The sequence below is a fragment of the Megalops cyprinoides genome, chromosome 15 (assembly GCF_013368585.1).
Source record: "Megalops cyprinoides isolate fMegCyp1 chromosome 15, fMegCyp1.pri, whole genome shotgun sequence".
In the NCBI taxonomy this organism is placed as follows: Eukaryota; Metazoa; Chordata; class Actinopteri; order Elopiformes; family Megalopidae; genus Megalops; species Megalops cyprinoides.
This window is the reverse complement of record NC_050597.1, coordinates 13,171,296-13,187,885: the sequence shown is the minus strand read 5'-3', so window position 1 is coordinate 13,187,885 and position 16,590 is coordinate 13,171,296. Positions and strand designations below refer to the sequence as shown.

Here is a 16,590-nt window from a genome sequence, read left to right as displayed (position 1 = left end):
CAGTTCCACCCACTTCTCCCACTGTATTTTCCCTGAGTCAAACAGGAACCAGCAGTGAAACTCTGCCCATCCCACTTACATTGTGTAGTGGCTATATGTAATTGCACTAACAGAGCTCACGGGCCCTGTTCTCTTTCGGCTTGTCTGGGTCTACAGAGGCCATGTTTGAATGGCTGCAGTAAGAGCAGCAGATGGTGCAATGGTCTGTGCTGGCTCTGCACTCCTCTCATAATTCTTCCAGTGGGATCCACTCCAGGTGGTTTCTGAGCACCGCCGAAAAGGGCAGTTCAAGCCACAGCACAAACCAAACTTTAATTCTTGTCCCCTGGCTTCTGCAGAGACAAAGCCGCTGCTTTCACAGGACCACCTGGACAACCAATGTGTCAACAAGAATTCCTGAGACAGGAAAGAAGCTGATCAACCCCTGCACCAAAGGAAGACAGTATTACTCACCATTCAGTTGTATTTTTATTTTCCCGTTTCATCATCTTAAGAGCAACACAATACATTTGTGTTACATTCTATACATTACACTAAATATACGTTTGCAGCCATAAGGTGTTCCACTGGGAAAAATGTCTCTCTGCCTCAAAGAAAGTTTTCCTGCATGTTGTTCACAGTGAGACCACATCTCATTGACTGATAATAATAATTCTAGGCCATTCATGCTGCAGAAGCAGTGTTGCTTTTATGATTTCTTCTATCCCTTGAAATGTTTGGATGAAATCCATTCTGTGGCATTCATTTTTAAGAGCCCTACCTCTTAATGGTTAATTTATTATTTCTTGATCTTTTTGAGACTTTTTAAGAAGGTTAGATACCTCAGACATACCTTAAAAGTATCTTTCTCTTAGACTTGCAAAACAGTCTAAAGTAATAACAGATCATACAACGTTGGAATGCTGACCTGAAGTCCATGCTGTAATACGTATTAAATCATAATTCAATCAAACTAAGTGGGCAAAGCAATAGAGTATGCACAGGTTTAACACCTGGAAATAAAATAAACACAATTAAAAACACATAAAAACCAAGGGAAACTGCACTCATGTTACTACTAAGAGACGGCCATGAAATTAATATCATACCCTTACCTACTTAAAGGCACCTAAGCTGAACATTATATAAGCAGAAATGATCTAAATATAAAATCAAGAACATTTTGTGAAAGGGACCCAAATTAAATAAACAGAAATACATGCAGCTTGTATCATTGCAAGTCTTGTGAGGGGGGAAAAATACTTTTACTGTATTTATATTTACATTTTTTCTATTCCAAGGAGAAGATGTTCATCAACATCAAGGCAATTGTGTTTTCTTTCCAACCATAAAAACTCAATGGAGTTGTAAGGTCTCATTTTTCAGCAGGGAAAGGCCTGTGACTTGCTCAGTTTGGACCACTGCGCTGTTTTGAAAGTCACATTTTAAACATCAAATCCTGAAGACTTGTTAAGAGGAAAAAGGGACATGACAAAATACCATTTGCTTCCTCTTCCACTTTACTTTCCTTTCAAGCCCAAACCTTTAACTGGAAAATAGGGAATAACAGCATTATTAAAACTACTGTAACAAGGTTTTGTGCTTATAAAAGGAGGCTTCACATTAATGCATTCCACATACCCTCCCTCCTCCAAACTGCTGTGAGAAATTGGGTTAGCAGCAGGGGGCAAGGGGTTTGGCTGGTTGCCAGAACAAAATTTACTTCCCAACTGGGAGCACACATAAGCTGACACAGGAGATGACAGAGGAGTAGCCTTCCCCTAAATCCTGGACCTGGTTATCTGCTCTAAAGCTGGTGCAGAGCACTTTTGTGTGTATGAATGCAGTGCCGTCTATGTCTGTGCCTGTAAGGGCTTGCTATTTTAATCAATTTCAAAGGATTTCAGTCTAGCCAATTCACATTTATAACGGGCAAAAGCATCAAATGAAGTAGTCTGATTGCCCAAAAGACCAAGCGACAGCCATTAAAATGCTGGCTTTCCAAAAGTAAGATGTTCCTGACAGCATCAGAATCACAGATCAAAAGAAAACTGACTATTTCTTAAACTCTACCCATGTAATAATAATATAGGAACTCAAGGTTGTAAGACCAGAGTGAGGTTCTGAATATTGTTTCAGCTGAGCACTGATCAGTTCTATGGACAGTGGAAGTCCCTCAGTTGAGAAATTTAAAGAGGAAATTAAGCCTTCTGATGACAGAGCAAAACCAATTGCTTATCTTCCAGCTACTGTGCAGACAGGGTCTGTGACATTGTTCACTGGAAGACCTTGCAAATGCAGCCCTCGGGCCTGGCAGTGTTTATCTGTTTTCTCTCTTTGGGGGCGCAGCCTCCTTCCAAGCCCATCCAAAGACCCTCCGTTGCACCGAAGTAGCTCACAAAGGCTTCCAACCTGCCATTAGCTTGCGGTAATTGAGGGTACGTATGTATTAATCATTTTTGTAATAGTAAAGTTGGTATTCATATTAGTACATGCTAACAGGAGCTTTAGCCAGTTACAGCAGTTGACATTATTGATTATTTGTGAAGCAAAATAGCACTTTCTTAGCAGAATCCGGAAGAAGCCACAAAATCAAACGTCTCCCCTTCTCTCCCTTTCTCTGTCACAGTCTTGTCCTCCCTCTCTGTCCCTCTCTCCCGAGCTTCCAACACACCACCATGTCCTCTACACACAGCGAGCACCGAGTCACTGCTTCATTACAATTAATGGGCTGTGCCGATCCCACATCAATTACTCTCCAATTAGACCACATGAATAATTGATTTTGAATTGCCTCCCCGGTTTAATCAAGCACACAATCAATTACGGTGTCAAGATTTATCTCTGGATGTTCTGGCACGGTCATTTTGTCAGAGAGCAAGAACTTTCATTGTGAACACTCTATTAGTTAGCACCAAAGCTCTTGTGAAATATTATCTACCTTTTCCTAAAAATGTCTAACCACTGCAAATATATGCAGACTATGATATAATATATGTGACTAAGATATATGTGATAGAATGTGTTTGCACATCAGCCCTGACCCTAATCCCAAATGTCACCACCCCTCAACTCCATTCGGGATGTACACCTTGCCCAGAGATCCCACTGAGGACATATACACCCACCTGCCTGGAACCACTAGGATGCATGGCCCACCCCACAGACCCCACTCAGGACATCTTCCGCCTCCACTCAGTGCAAAGGACACATCTGGGCAACGAATTGTGCCGCCAGCACTCCCATGTCAGCCCAGCTACGATACAGACGGCACTCAGTGTTTGCCAGTGCTGCCACAGCAGAGCTCACTGCTCCTGCCTGCCGCGATCAGAATACTCACTAACCATCGCAACAAGCAAGCTAATGGTGAAATTAATGTTAAGAGTCTGTAAAAAAGGAACTGTAAAGTTAATGAGAGCAGGCAGCATCTTATGTGGTAATAAAAAAAGTAAGGCAACGTCAAAATGAAGGAGGGAATGCTACTGGAGGTGTGAAAACATTTGCGCTGTCATTTGTCCGGACTGCAAATGTTGACAGCATTAAAAAAAAAAAACACACATCCATAAAGTGCTCCTCTTGTACACCGAATGCATGGGTGTGAACCCAGTCAAGGGTACTCAGCTTTTATTTAACCCATTTCCCACACAGCATGCTCCACTGGGTTGTGCCAGCAGGAGTTGGCTGGGAAAGATCAGGGTTGATCACCCATAAGGGGTTTCGGCTGGCCATCCAGGCACCCACGGGTTTCGCTGCATAACAGCTTGTTGTGCAAATGGACTGTGGACACAAACACAGCAGCACACAAGGGACAAGCTTTGTCTACTTTCTCTTTCACTAAAGCAGACTTCCTCCTTAGGAACCAAGCTAAAGAAACAGCAGAATCAAACATAAAGAGGGGGAGAGGGATAATTGAAGGCACTAACTCGCAAAGAAGAGGATGTTGGTGCATACATTTTGAAAAGCACAGCCCCTCAAGACTAAAGCTTGAGCTCAATTAACACTGCCTCAATATGCAAGGATTTCTCACTGCTGGAACAAAAAAGTCAGATGACTCTGTGCATGAATAACAGGTGCCAGGCAAAGGCAATTTAAAAAACTACGATCTGCAGTAAAAAAAAAAAAAAAATCCATGAAAGAGGGAGTCAGGAGTTACTGAGTACTATAATTTTACACACTTTTTAATTGGCCTCCGGGTCCAGTAACTGTACCTTTAATTAAAATCCTAACATCCTGGCGCTGGATGGATCAGCAGAGGGGGTGGTTCAACCAATTACTGAGATGAATCAAAAGGAAATGGGAGACGAATTCTTACCACGTACTTAAATTTAAGGTCAAGAGACAAATTGACAGGGAAATTGTTAAGGGCACTGACATTTCCTGATTTCGGGCCATTCAATGGGTTCTTTAATTGAAAGCGCCCATTTCTTATGATGGGCAACACTAAGTGTTCCTTGAAAAGTGATGTCTGGGAATATTCACACAATAATAGAATGGCAGGCGTTTGTGCGCTTAACTATTGAAAACATGCCTGGCTATAAATGGCACAACTTTATGCTTGGGGAGCTGTTCCCTGTCACAGATCATCTAAGATCAAGACCAATGTGGGCCAGTAAATGAGTTGTAACAACAGGGACCTTTATTTACATTTGCTGTTACACAAGCTAAATGGAGATTTCTCTAGGCCAGACAACAAAATTTAGCTCACTGAACGGAGGTGAATTGAATATACATTATTGACCTCTAACATGGAAATTAGGTTGCAAAAGTGAGTTAAACTAAATGACAACTCTTTGCAGACAAGAGCAGCCAAGTAAGTAAGTCAGAGTAGTACTGCTGATTTCTGATACAATTTTTCACTGAACAGTTTGTTTGATGAACTTGAAAATATGTATTAGACAATGAAAACTGCAAGGTAGTCAAACATTTTCTCGTGGAATAAAAAAAACAGAACCATTTCTAAAGAGTAGTATGAGGCATTATTAACAGCTAGTCTCAGTGCACAACATATATCCTGATCCCAGACCACCTCCTGCAGGTCTAGCTACATCAGGTGAGGAGAGCATCAGGTGAACACTTGCACTTTCATACTACGACTACGAACATGTCTGAGGCAATTTTATATAGTTCCTTTTCACCATTGTGAATGCCCTCAAGTTCCTCTATGAAAGATCATGGTGCTAGCCACAAGCTGCTGTGCAGGACACCTGTAGAGTCATGGATGTGATCCTATGGATTTAATGGTCATACATTAATGATTAATATTTCAGTATATTGAAGAGTAAAACAACTTCCAGAAAACCCATGATGTAATAGCAATATGCAGAAGACTGTGCCCCAGCGGCATGTTATTTTCCTGGATCATCGCTGGCAAGACTTTGGATCAATCCCATTTCAGTTTAGTCAATTCAAGTAATGAATCAAAATCTTGACCAATCTCAGAAACGTAATTCTATTCAATACAAATGATGGGTCATTTTGAATTGATGAATTGAATTTCAGTTCACTTCCTGAACTGAATTAACTGAACTGGCATTGACTCTGCAACCAAAATGAAGCGTACAGCTTACATTTAACTGAGAAAAGACATTGGCAGCCCTCAGTCTACAAGCTAGCATGGCCCCCCAGTTAACCTCACAGTGTTGTGCTTGTGTTTGTCAAAGCACAGCCACTTTACTTCAGGCAAACTTCAGAGGTGGGAGATAGAACACACAACAATGCTGAGGACATTTATACAGTAGAGCATCTGAAATCTTACATTAACTTTCACCTTTAACATTTGCTTTGACACCATGCTTTGTGGGCTCTTAAACCATATAAAAGATTAAAAACCCCATCACGTGCTAACCTGTTTATTTCATTGTGTCAGCATTCAGGTGAGAAAAAGATAGTAAGGCTATGTTTTCTACAATATCATCTCTGAATTCTGCATTAGCTCTGAACCACAGGACAACCCAAGACTCAGTGCGCTGCTTTGAACTGAAAGATTTCCCAACTCTTTAAAAATGGAAACAACACGATTTACAGAGAAAATCTGTAAGTGAAGATGCAAGGAAAACCTCATCTATGATGCATACAAATTGAGTAAAAAGATCCACAAGGACTGGCGTTCTGCAATGAAATGACATGCGGATTTTTTGCAGTTCGTTCAAAACATTTGAACACAGTGTACGTAGTGCAGCGCAAAACGTACAGCAAAGCGTATCCCTCTGACCTGCATTCCAACAACACGCAACACTGGTGTAACAGCTGGGATACGCAGCGATTCATTGAGATTTCAAACCATGCCACAGCAACTTAAACCTTTCGAACAACTGTCTGCTTCCTCACTAGATGGACCATGCCGTCAGGGAATACGTTGGGAGGCAAAACCCTGACGCGTTGGGACTGAACTAGATAAATAAAATAGACATCTTAAAATGGTATGGGAGGAAAAGGAGCTAAACTGGCTAGAAGTTGTCAGACTAGAGATGTTCGGGCGTTACTAGCAAGGAGTTATTGTTTGGAGATGAATTCCCCAGAAATGCTATAGTTTCACACATAGCTAGCTAGCTACTCTACCAATAACCAAGACCCTCATACCTACTTGTAAAGACTGATTATTGTCTAGCACTCTCAAACAGGCCTAACGTTACATAAACTTTTTTTAATCACAACAATTTCAAGTATGCAAGAACATCATCTTTACAATCTTGTTTGTTAAAATCTGTCTTAACAATGGCTTCTCAATGCCACCAAGTGCAGCGAAATCTCGACAGCAAGCGATGGATATCGTGCAAAGACACAAAAAGCTTTTAAAGTCTTCATCAGTCTTCATTTTTACTCACTCTCGCTAGCGAGAAGAGGAGAAAGGGTGTGAGGTGTAGCTGGCTAGCTAGTTAGCTAACACTTGGTGACGGTCCACTGTCATGCTGTATGGTACTGTTTACAAAGCAGTGTCTCAACTGGCTTTATAACAGTTCAACATTCCCAGTGATTTCTCGCTAACCTACTAACGTCACCTATCTTACGCATTAACAGACAGCCTAATATCGTTGCGCATACGCATATATAAAAGAATTGTCCGAAAAATTAAAAGTTTGTTTGTAACGTACGTATGCTTCCCGCACACGGGAGAATAATCGGTTTCTTAGACAGCTTACACTTCTGTGTGGCTGCATATGAGTGTAAACGCAAAAATCAAATGACAGCCCGATTACAGATGTGACAGAGAGCAGATCGATCCTCGTTGGTTTGTAAACCGCTTGTACACGAGTAGCAGACGCTTTAAATGTAGCAGTTTGGCTCTCAACAGAAGTAACGGTAACTTACCTAGCTAGCTGACTAGCTATCTTCTTTATAACTAGATAGATAGCTAGATAGGTAGCTATTAGCGAGCTAAAGAAAATTAAATGTGTTACCTTGGAACACAGCTTGGTGAAGTGCGGTCTATTTCCCAAGTGGCAAAAAGGTTCATCGGGACGGGCATCGGACCGGAGCCCCCCGAACCGAAGCCAACCACTCCAGCTCCCGCTCCGGGTCCAACCGGGCTGGCTGCCGGTGCTGGTCCACCGCCACCGCCGCTGCCTGGATTTAGGAAGGCGGCCCGAACCCCTCCTCTCTCTATAGCCGCCGCCATCATCGCCTCTCCCGGGTTGCAGCTCAAGCTGACTGTCTGGCACTGCCGCTCTCTAACTCGGTCGCACACACTCCTTCCCCGCTTTCCCAGTGACTCTCACTGAAACACAACACATCATGGACCGGAGAGCCGAGGCATCCGAGCTCATAAGGCGGGGCTTCGCCATTCAGAAACGGAACGTTACATCTCTGAGCGCTAGGGGGAGCTTTCTTATTTATTTATTTGTTTATTCATTCACCTTTATCTGTTCATTCACGTTTATTTATTTATGTCACCCCTCTGTTTGTGCACTTTCTTTTACTCGTATTAGATGTTCGAATTGCATTTAATTACATTTATGAATACTGTATAAGCAGTTATAAATATAAAATGTTGTAAATATTGGTTATGGTTTCATCCAATGTTTAAATTGCTTTGTGGACAAAATACGAACTGAAATTATTAACCTATTTACTATTCCAGTAAAAACTCTTTTTAATAGACACATCTTTATGCATTATCATATTTTTATACACAAAATCGTCACTGACATATTGAAAAATGACAGCTATTAAAGACAATCTTTTCTTGATAAATAATGCCCTTTCTAGCTTATATATGCAGTAAGTGGGCGAACAAAAAAGGATGACACATTCTGTGCATATGCATAGAAAACAGATGACAAGACTCCCACTCACCGCATGTCAAGAAAGCCCCAGACATTATCACGTGACATCAGATCAAGACATACCAGGAGGAGGAACTCTTTTTAAAATCACATGTAGGGCAATTTTCTTTGAGAGATGATTAATGTAATGGAAGATTTTCTTCTTATGATTACATCACCGTCAGGCAATTTAAAAAAAAACAGCTTTATATAGCGTGCTTATAGATATTTGTTTGCTTATTTGCACACATAAGCAACACAGCTGAAGTATGGAGTCTGTATGTGTGAATAGTCTTACGGTAGCTCCTCTCGTCTCTAGAACGCTGGAGGAACTGCTGTCTGGCTACTGTCCACCTCAGACTGCTTTCTCCCAAGCCACTTTTTATCCCTTAAAAAAAGACCAAACTCAGTCAGGCTTTGAGCTTTCTTTCATTAACAGCACCCATCATAAAAGCATTCCTCCAAATTTGTTCATCGAGGGGTGCTGACAGTATGCAGAGGAAATGAAGGAGCCCTTACTTGTCTTTCACAACAATCAGAGCCTTTTCCCCCTTTGCCAATAAACCTATACCTTCTTGTGCAGAGGTGTTGGGCAACATGAAGTATGAGAGTATGCATAACAGTAACAGTAAAAATGATTACATCTGCTTGCTGTGCATGGTTTTTATGGCATGACATCATTGTCCAAGTGTAGCTGTAATCTAAATGATAAATGAATGCTGTATGAGCATAGGGACATCCTCTGTTCCATTGATGCACAACCTCTGTATTCACGATGACTGATGAGGAAAAATATACCCTGGCTTATTGAGGGAGGATAATAGTTATTAATAGGTAGAGAAATGCCCTTTGCCCTTGCATCTTACATTTTTCTTGGTGCATTACATAAACAGGCAACATATAGAACTAGTTTCAACATAACCCATGCCTTTCAGATTGCATCAAAAGAATGAAATAGAATCTCTGTGCTCCTTTGGAACAACGTGTACAAGGGCATACCAAATTTTTCAACTGATATGTTCCAGCTGCGAGTCCATACGCTAGCTGCATCAGGAAACTTGGGCTTTGAATGTGCCAAAGTCAAAATAAAAAAAATGTAAAGCTATTTTGGTTTGGTTTCCCATGCATTAAGCCATGTTTGCATATAGCAGATAATATTAGCAAGATTTTTGATGAGGGCCGCATTGAACATTATGACATACGCACAGTACACAGATGCCTTTAACTAAATTGTTATTTAGAAATGTTTTTGTTGGCAAACTGCTAGAATTGCTGGTATTGAAATGACCTTCAAAGCCCACAATACCAGACTGCTGCTCTGCTACTGAAGAGCATTTAAGCATCCCACTAAAACAAATCACTCAACCTAATCATGAAAACAAAGCACAATACAACGCTGTCAGCTTGTCTTGGTAATTCAATCTTCAAATGACTGCAATTAAAACAAGCACTGCCTGGGGATGAATACTAATTGACATTAAAGAAAAGATAATGGCTCAGTCTCTGCCATGCCTTGCTGAATGTTTGATAGCCCACTTGAGGTTGTAATTGGGGGACAAACTGGGAGGAATTAGCTTGAAGTGTGAGCAGAATGTATTGCGGGATTTATTACTGGTTTATGGGTCTATGTATGAATAAACAACACGGATTACAAATGACTACAGAAATACCAGATGTACACGTGTAAGGTGTGAAACCCAGCAAGTGAGTAAGGTCCCTACCTTTACACAAGAAATGGTGGCTTACTCAATATCCTGTTGTCTCTCTGCCTCTCACACGACTGATTTGGCATAGCACATTCTGCTGATGACGCCTGCTTGAACCTGTCTGCACCTCACGCAGGCAGGAGGGCTGAAGGATGGAGCAGGAGACAGAGTGTACCAACTGTCAGCACCAGCACAAGCATGCTCATGAGTGTGTGGAATGTTGTTGGGTTTTGTGTAGCATCTTCCTCTGCTTTTGTCTAATGTGTGTGCACCTTGCACTGTGGCTCTGCCAATGTACACAGTACAGTACATGTACACACAATGTACACACAAACCCATGCAGAAGAAGTGTGTGTGTGTGTTTGTGTATGTGATTGTGTGCTGGTGGTGCTGGGGGGGGGGGGGGGGGGTATGCTGGGGGGAGGAGTTATCATTGCTGCACAGTTATGAATGATTTTATATGAGTGTTTGTATCTTCATTGATCAGGGCAGGTATGTCCTATTTGAATGAGTCAGACCTCATTTTTTATCCTCCCCTGTGTACAATAAGATGTATATTTAGACACTGGACTGCACCTATGCAGCAATCACACGCTCCATTTCAGTTAGACAGAGATCCAGCTTCCTACATGAAACAGCTGGGGATCAAGCCATCAGTTATGGCACATAGCAATATCAGCACAGTATTATAAAGACATAAACATACTGGTTCTAACAGTGACTGTCACTACTGTCAGCCACACACGCTGTCACAAATGTAACCCAGTTCTGCTTAGGCATACATCACTGTGATCAAAGCAATGTGAATCTTTTTCCTCAATACTGCTGACCTGAAACAAGAACAACCAAATCAGGAAACATCAGAAGAGAGTGACATGCACATTGTGTCATGGAATTCATTTCCTCTCTGGCACACTTGATTTCTCACACTCATTTTTTAAAAATGAAATAGATAAACTTTCCAAAAACCTTGAATTCACTGACAGGCATACAAGTGCATTTTTTACTTTACTTTCTTCTACTTTGATTTCTTAAGCTTTTGTTAAAAATCAAACAGAAAACAGCCAAGACACCGATTTCCTGTTGAAACTATGTCTATGTGATCCCTCAGGTTGCTGGAGGCAGTTATCTATAGGCAGGGTAATGCATCATTTGAGCTGACAGATTCAGTGGGATTCTGTGGTTTCTGCTGGAACACTCAGCTTGTAGATTAGTCTGCAAATTATTTTTTCTTGTTAAGAACTATTTATTGGAATTTAAAACAAAGATTTACAGACATAATGTTGCAAAGACATAAACTATAGCACCAACACTGTATGGAGCCATTCCAGAGAACACCATACGCAGGCAACTATAGAAGTTTCTGCAGCTATAGCTTAGTCACATGGCTTGAGATTTTCTCAGAAATCTATACTCTGGCTGTGTTTGAACCAGACTGATCATGCAATAAGATCATGCAGATGCATGGGCCTCTGTTTTCAACCATTTCTAGAACCCTGCTGGCAGCAGACCCATATTCACCAACACAGCAGCCCAACACCCAGTCAAGTCCTGCCAAATCTTATCCTCCTGAGACAAGAGTAATAGTTATGATGTAGTAACCTAATCTACATTTGAAGTGATTATTGTGGATTGTGATTACATTTGTTTTTATGACTAGAAAAATTAATTGTATGCATGTCTATGAAATGCAATTCCCAAGTGCATTTTTCCTTTGTTTACACTTCAGGGTTGGATTAGGCAAAAAGTCAAAGGGCAAAGCCAGCTAGATCGACATTTTGAATGAAATAGAAAAATTAGAAGTGCAAGATTGAAAAATTAAAAATTAAAGCCCTTTCTCAATTACTAAATAGATCCAACAACATCATTACAATAATACCCAGCTTCATCTGAACTGCACTGTAAATATCATACTATGGCAGCATTGCAAGACAACATAATCAGAAGACATTGTATGTGATTGTTGAGTCAAGAGTTGTACCAATTTGCAACATTAAACCTCTTCTGAATACACACTATCGTTAACACTTAAAGTCAAATATGAACAATGTGTTTAGATTTTTTCTGTTTTACCATTTCAGTGATGTGATAAAAAGTCATGGGTATTAAATTTGATATTTGGAATTCTAATAAAATATTAAAAAGATAAAGACAAGGAATCATTAAAGAACATAAAAGATAATCACTACTCTGATAAGACTTTACTGACTCCATTTCTAATACTCTGTTACCATCTTGTCGTGTGGTGACATCTAGTGGTGACATGATAAAAGCACTAGTTTTCTTACCAATATGACATTTTGCATAATTATCATGCTTTCATATCAAAATCCCCACAATTAACACTGCTAGAGAGTGGTTACTTTGCTGTGTTGTAAACATCCTAGTAATACTGATGATCCATTTGATGCAGTGCATGTGAAAGAGGTGGTGGGTGAATATGTCATATAATAATCACTGGGGGGTCTGGGACTACAGCATTACTTTGAGGCCCCTTGTCAAGTGTGCATGATGCACTACACGTCTGAGATGCTGAGCATTGTTAGATGCACTGCCTGTGGTTTCATTTAACCTCTATATGAGTGGGGTCATTGCTGTCAATTCTTGTTCCTGTGTCATTCCAGAATACCTGCTCTCTGACAGAATTCTGCACTGAGATAAAGGGCAATCTCCTAATGCACCAAGACTTCTGTACGATGTGTTACTCTCAAGGGACCCAAAGGAAATGCCATGTTCAAGTTTTCTTTCTTCCTGTGTTATCTACACTTTGAGAAAATGGAAGCAATTTCAGCAAGAGTGGCAAGTCATTCCATCCCAAAATGTGTCTGGAATTGTTAGTGTTTGTGCTATATTCTGTCAATGATGTTTTTCTTATCATTTTGAAATCATTTATTCAGAGGCTTGGCTCATGAGAAAATATAGATAAATGGTAAAGGAATGAAACTGACAGAAGATTACAATGATTATATTGCTGTGAAAGTCTCAACAAAATGTAACAGTGATCAATGACCAATGGAAAACACACATTTACTTGAATACAAACAGCGTAGACACACATCAAAGCTCAAAACTGCAGATGAGCTCCTAGATCAGGCTAAAAGAGAACCATCACCTCTACATTTATCTACCATTGTAAGACACATTCCCCCTCTTTTGCACGGTCCTTATGTTCAACCAACGACTGGTTAGTAGTGTGAGTTTAACATGAGTCTTGAAAGCCATTGACGGCATAGGTGACGGTAATACACATAAGCGATGAAACATTCATTAAACACACTGCAGAACAGTAATATGTAGCCTACGGTCCTCCGAAGACAGCCTGTTCTGATCAAATGCAGCTGTGAATTATGGGAGATACGTCACCGGTAATGGTTCATTACAGAGATTTACAGCGAGCGCATGGGAGCCCGGTCTGGCTGGGGGTGCAGAGGTGACAAATCACCCGAGGCGGAGGGGAACCGTGATGGCCTCCTCTTACTTTCAGCCTCTGCCTCCTGCCACCCCCGAGAGCATTTACAGCCGCCACGAGCACGGCTCCATCCATCAACCGCTGGCGAGCCCTCCACGCCTTACGTCATGTCTCATAAAGCGCCCGGTGCCTACCTCTCAACAGCACAATATTCTACAAAGACTCTTAATCAGGACCTCAGAGTTCACTTCACTTTAGAATTCAATTTAGAATTTACCATCTTTTGAACAACAGACATTCTACTGAACACATTCATTTAATTCTAATTATAATACATATGTGTACAGTTATCTATAATTGATAAGTATGAAAAATATACATATATATGTATTTTTTATTAATATAATGAGGAATTTGTGCTGTTTGATTTTACTTAAAGGTCTCATGTTAATTAAATAAATTATAACTAAACAACTCAAAATCAATCCAGCAGATGGCAGGATTTCTCTGTTTATTACAACTCGATCATTTTCTGTACCTGATCACATTTGGGACTTACAGTATTTACCAAAGTGCCCAAAGATGGCGCACTTTCTCTTTCTCAGTGTCTTTCCGCCACTGGCTGTGCTTTAAACTCAGCTGCTGCCTTGGGAGAAGAATTTACTCCATTGCATCTGAATTGCAAAGATAAATATGTTCAAATGTTCAATGATCTTTGCAGATACAGAGAATAAAAGTATCTCAGCATCCATTTGTCAGGGTGTTCCTGTCTTGTTTTGTTTTTGGAGATATGGCTGCCACTTCAATGATGAATAAAAAGTCAAATTAAAAGTCAAGTCCGATGCTCAGGTACAGAAGGCCAAGGATTGCTGCATAGCATTAGCTGGTCATTAACCGTCCTGCTGTGAACTCAAGAGTTTCTTTGCGTGGGTTTCAGAGTGTAGTCGGCAAAATGGAAGAGCTTTCAGGCAGGAGAACAGAAGCTGACACATATTTAAGGCTTCTTCTGTATAATTAAAGTTGCATATGATGGATCGGAACACCTTACCAAAGACATTTTCCTGAAACCTGCATTTCTTTCTACAGTGTGAATGTGGCATGAGAGACAGAGCTTTGTAAAAGGTATTCCCAGGCTGTAAGAGTTAACAGTATTAGTAGTGGCACCTTGACATCAGTTTGGCTTTGCCAAGATGGATGCTTGCACACAGAGACACAGCCATTAACAACCTACACCAATTAGAAAGTGATGTTTTACACGGGGAGTGACTTTTTGATTGCACTTTCGCTGTCGCCCATTGATTTCATACTGCGAGTTGTCAATTGGGCTTGATTTCCTATTGTCTCGAGGAATTAATTGGAATGTGGGACAGTGCCTCAGACTCAGCTAAAATGAGGCGCCGCCGTGGAGATTTCCCAGTGCTCTGGCAGGCTGCGTCTTCTCTTCTCTTAAAAAACATGAGTAAAGGGGAAAAAAACATTTTGAGGAAAAGCACAAAGCATTCCTCTGGCCCCAAGGTGGATGTGTGATAACAGGAGAAGCGGCAAGATCAAAGGGAGATTGAAAGGGCATCTATTGTGCCTCTGCAATCTTTAAGTGCCACGAGATAGCATCGCCATACCCAAACACAAAAGGGAATGTGAGAGCAAGAGGAGAGAGGGGAGGAGGGAGCAGAGACCCCTCTCTGTGGGCTGTGGGCTGTGTAGTGGTCTATAGGCGAGAGCATTGTGGGAACGCATCTCAGATGGGACAATACTACTGGACCCTGGCGCAAATCTAAAGCAATCTGCGTTCTTTGCCTCCGGGTTTCTCCAATTAAAATCAGGCTATCAAAATACATGAGCACTGTAAGTCCTCCTGGATGGGAGTGTCTAGAAGGCAAATAAACAACAGTAACTAGCCATATGCCATTTCCCAGGGAGTCGATTGAAGGTACGCTGAATATGAGCCCGTAAGTCTCCGTGGGAGTTCTCTGATACCTGCGAGAAACAAAGCGAGAAACTCAATTAATCTGCGCATGCCTCTCTGGGGGCAGTGAGAACATCTGCTTTGCCTCTCTTTCCCTCTGTCATAATGTTTGCTGCGGCTCCGCTGGTGAGGAATAAAAGTGCACCTCTCAAGCAGAGGAGGAAGATGCCAATTTGTCATATCAGCTTGACGATATCAATTGCACCGTCACCTTAAATGACTCTGGCTTTCAGAGTTAGTTTATAGTCATTCATAGGCAGTTTCCTCTTCCCTGAAATCAGATTATGCCTCAGAGCTGCTGCTCAGAGATGTTCCCTCTCTCCCTGAAGATTTACCTTCCAAAGTCAAGGTCCTGCACCACCTGACATGAATGTTTCCACTCTTTGGTGTGTTCCTTTTATACATTGCAACGTAATCATTGCTGTCTGAATGCCCTGTAATGTATGGAAGAACCAGCTTTATGTTTGGTCAACAGACTTGTCTAAGTAAATAGCCAGCTATGTACATCATTGTAACACATACCAACATAAATTTGCCCCTGTAAGGGTGTAATATTACTATGCTGGTGCAAATATTACTAGCTAGCTTGCTAATACTACTATACTGTTCTGTTGGCTGCACTGCTAGCTTCACTCCAGAACCGCAGACCTAGACATAATGGTCATGTACACTAATAGTAAAGCATGGCAATAAAACATGTTGAAAATGCACATTTAAGTTGTCTTTATTTACCTATAAATGCATTAACAGACATATTTAAAATAGCATTGAAATAGCATGTTTTTGCTCTCCCACTGTGTTAACATCAAGACATGCTTGTTAATAGTGGTCACATTTTTCCTCTAACAAGGAAAGGATGCAGTTTTGTAAAGCCTTAAGGTACACAAGACAGAGCAGAATGCATATAAATTCCATCTCTGGGTCTGATCTTCAGTAGCAGCATGATATTAACAATATTTGCGGAACAACTATTTCCCCAGTGCAGAGTCAGTTAATATACAGTTGAAACTGGTTTCTGCTTGTAATCCCCTGAACTGACTGGCACATGCTCCAGCACTCAAGATTGACTCCATGCACATTCAATGCCAGGAGATAAGACATATCTCCCTCATGCTAAATGTTAATTACAGATAAACACCTAGCAGGCACACTAAATTGCTGATGTAATTAAGGTTGCTCCCTATGGATCACAGAGGACTATACAATCAATGCACCATGTCCTCCAAGTCTACTGATATCTAACGATTTTCAATCCTCTTGTGCTAATAT

The 16,590-nt window shown here is 41.0% G+C and overlaps 1 protein-coding gene across 4 annotated transcripts in view; it reads right to left on the bottom strand.

Moving 5' to 3' along the window:
• Positions 1–7,678, bottom strand: part of LOC118790188 (phosphofurin acidic cluster sorting protein 2-like) — a 74,169-nt gene extending 66,491 nt beyond the window's left edge. For all 4 annotated transcript variants that reach the window (XM_036547061.1, XM_036547063.1, XM_036547062.1 and 1 more), the window contains exon 1: positions 7,377–7,678. In XM_036547061.1, the coding sequence (XP_036402954.1) occupies positions 7,377–7,597 (221 nt within the window). In that variant the 5' untranslated portion in view covers positions 7,598–7,678. The remainder of the gene's footprint in view (positions 1–7,376) is intronic.
• Positions 7,679–16,590: the final 8,912 nt, after the last annotated feature.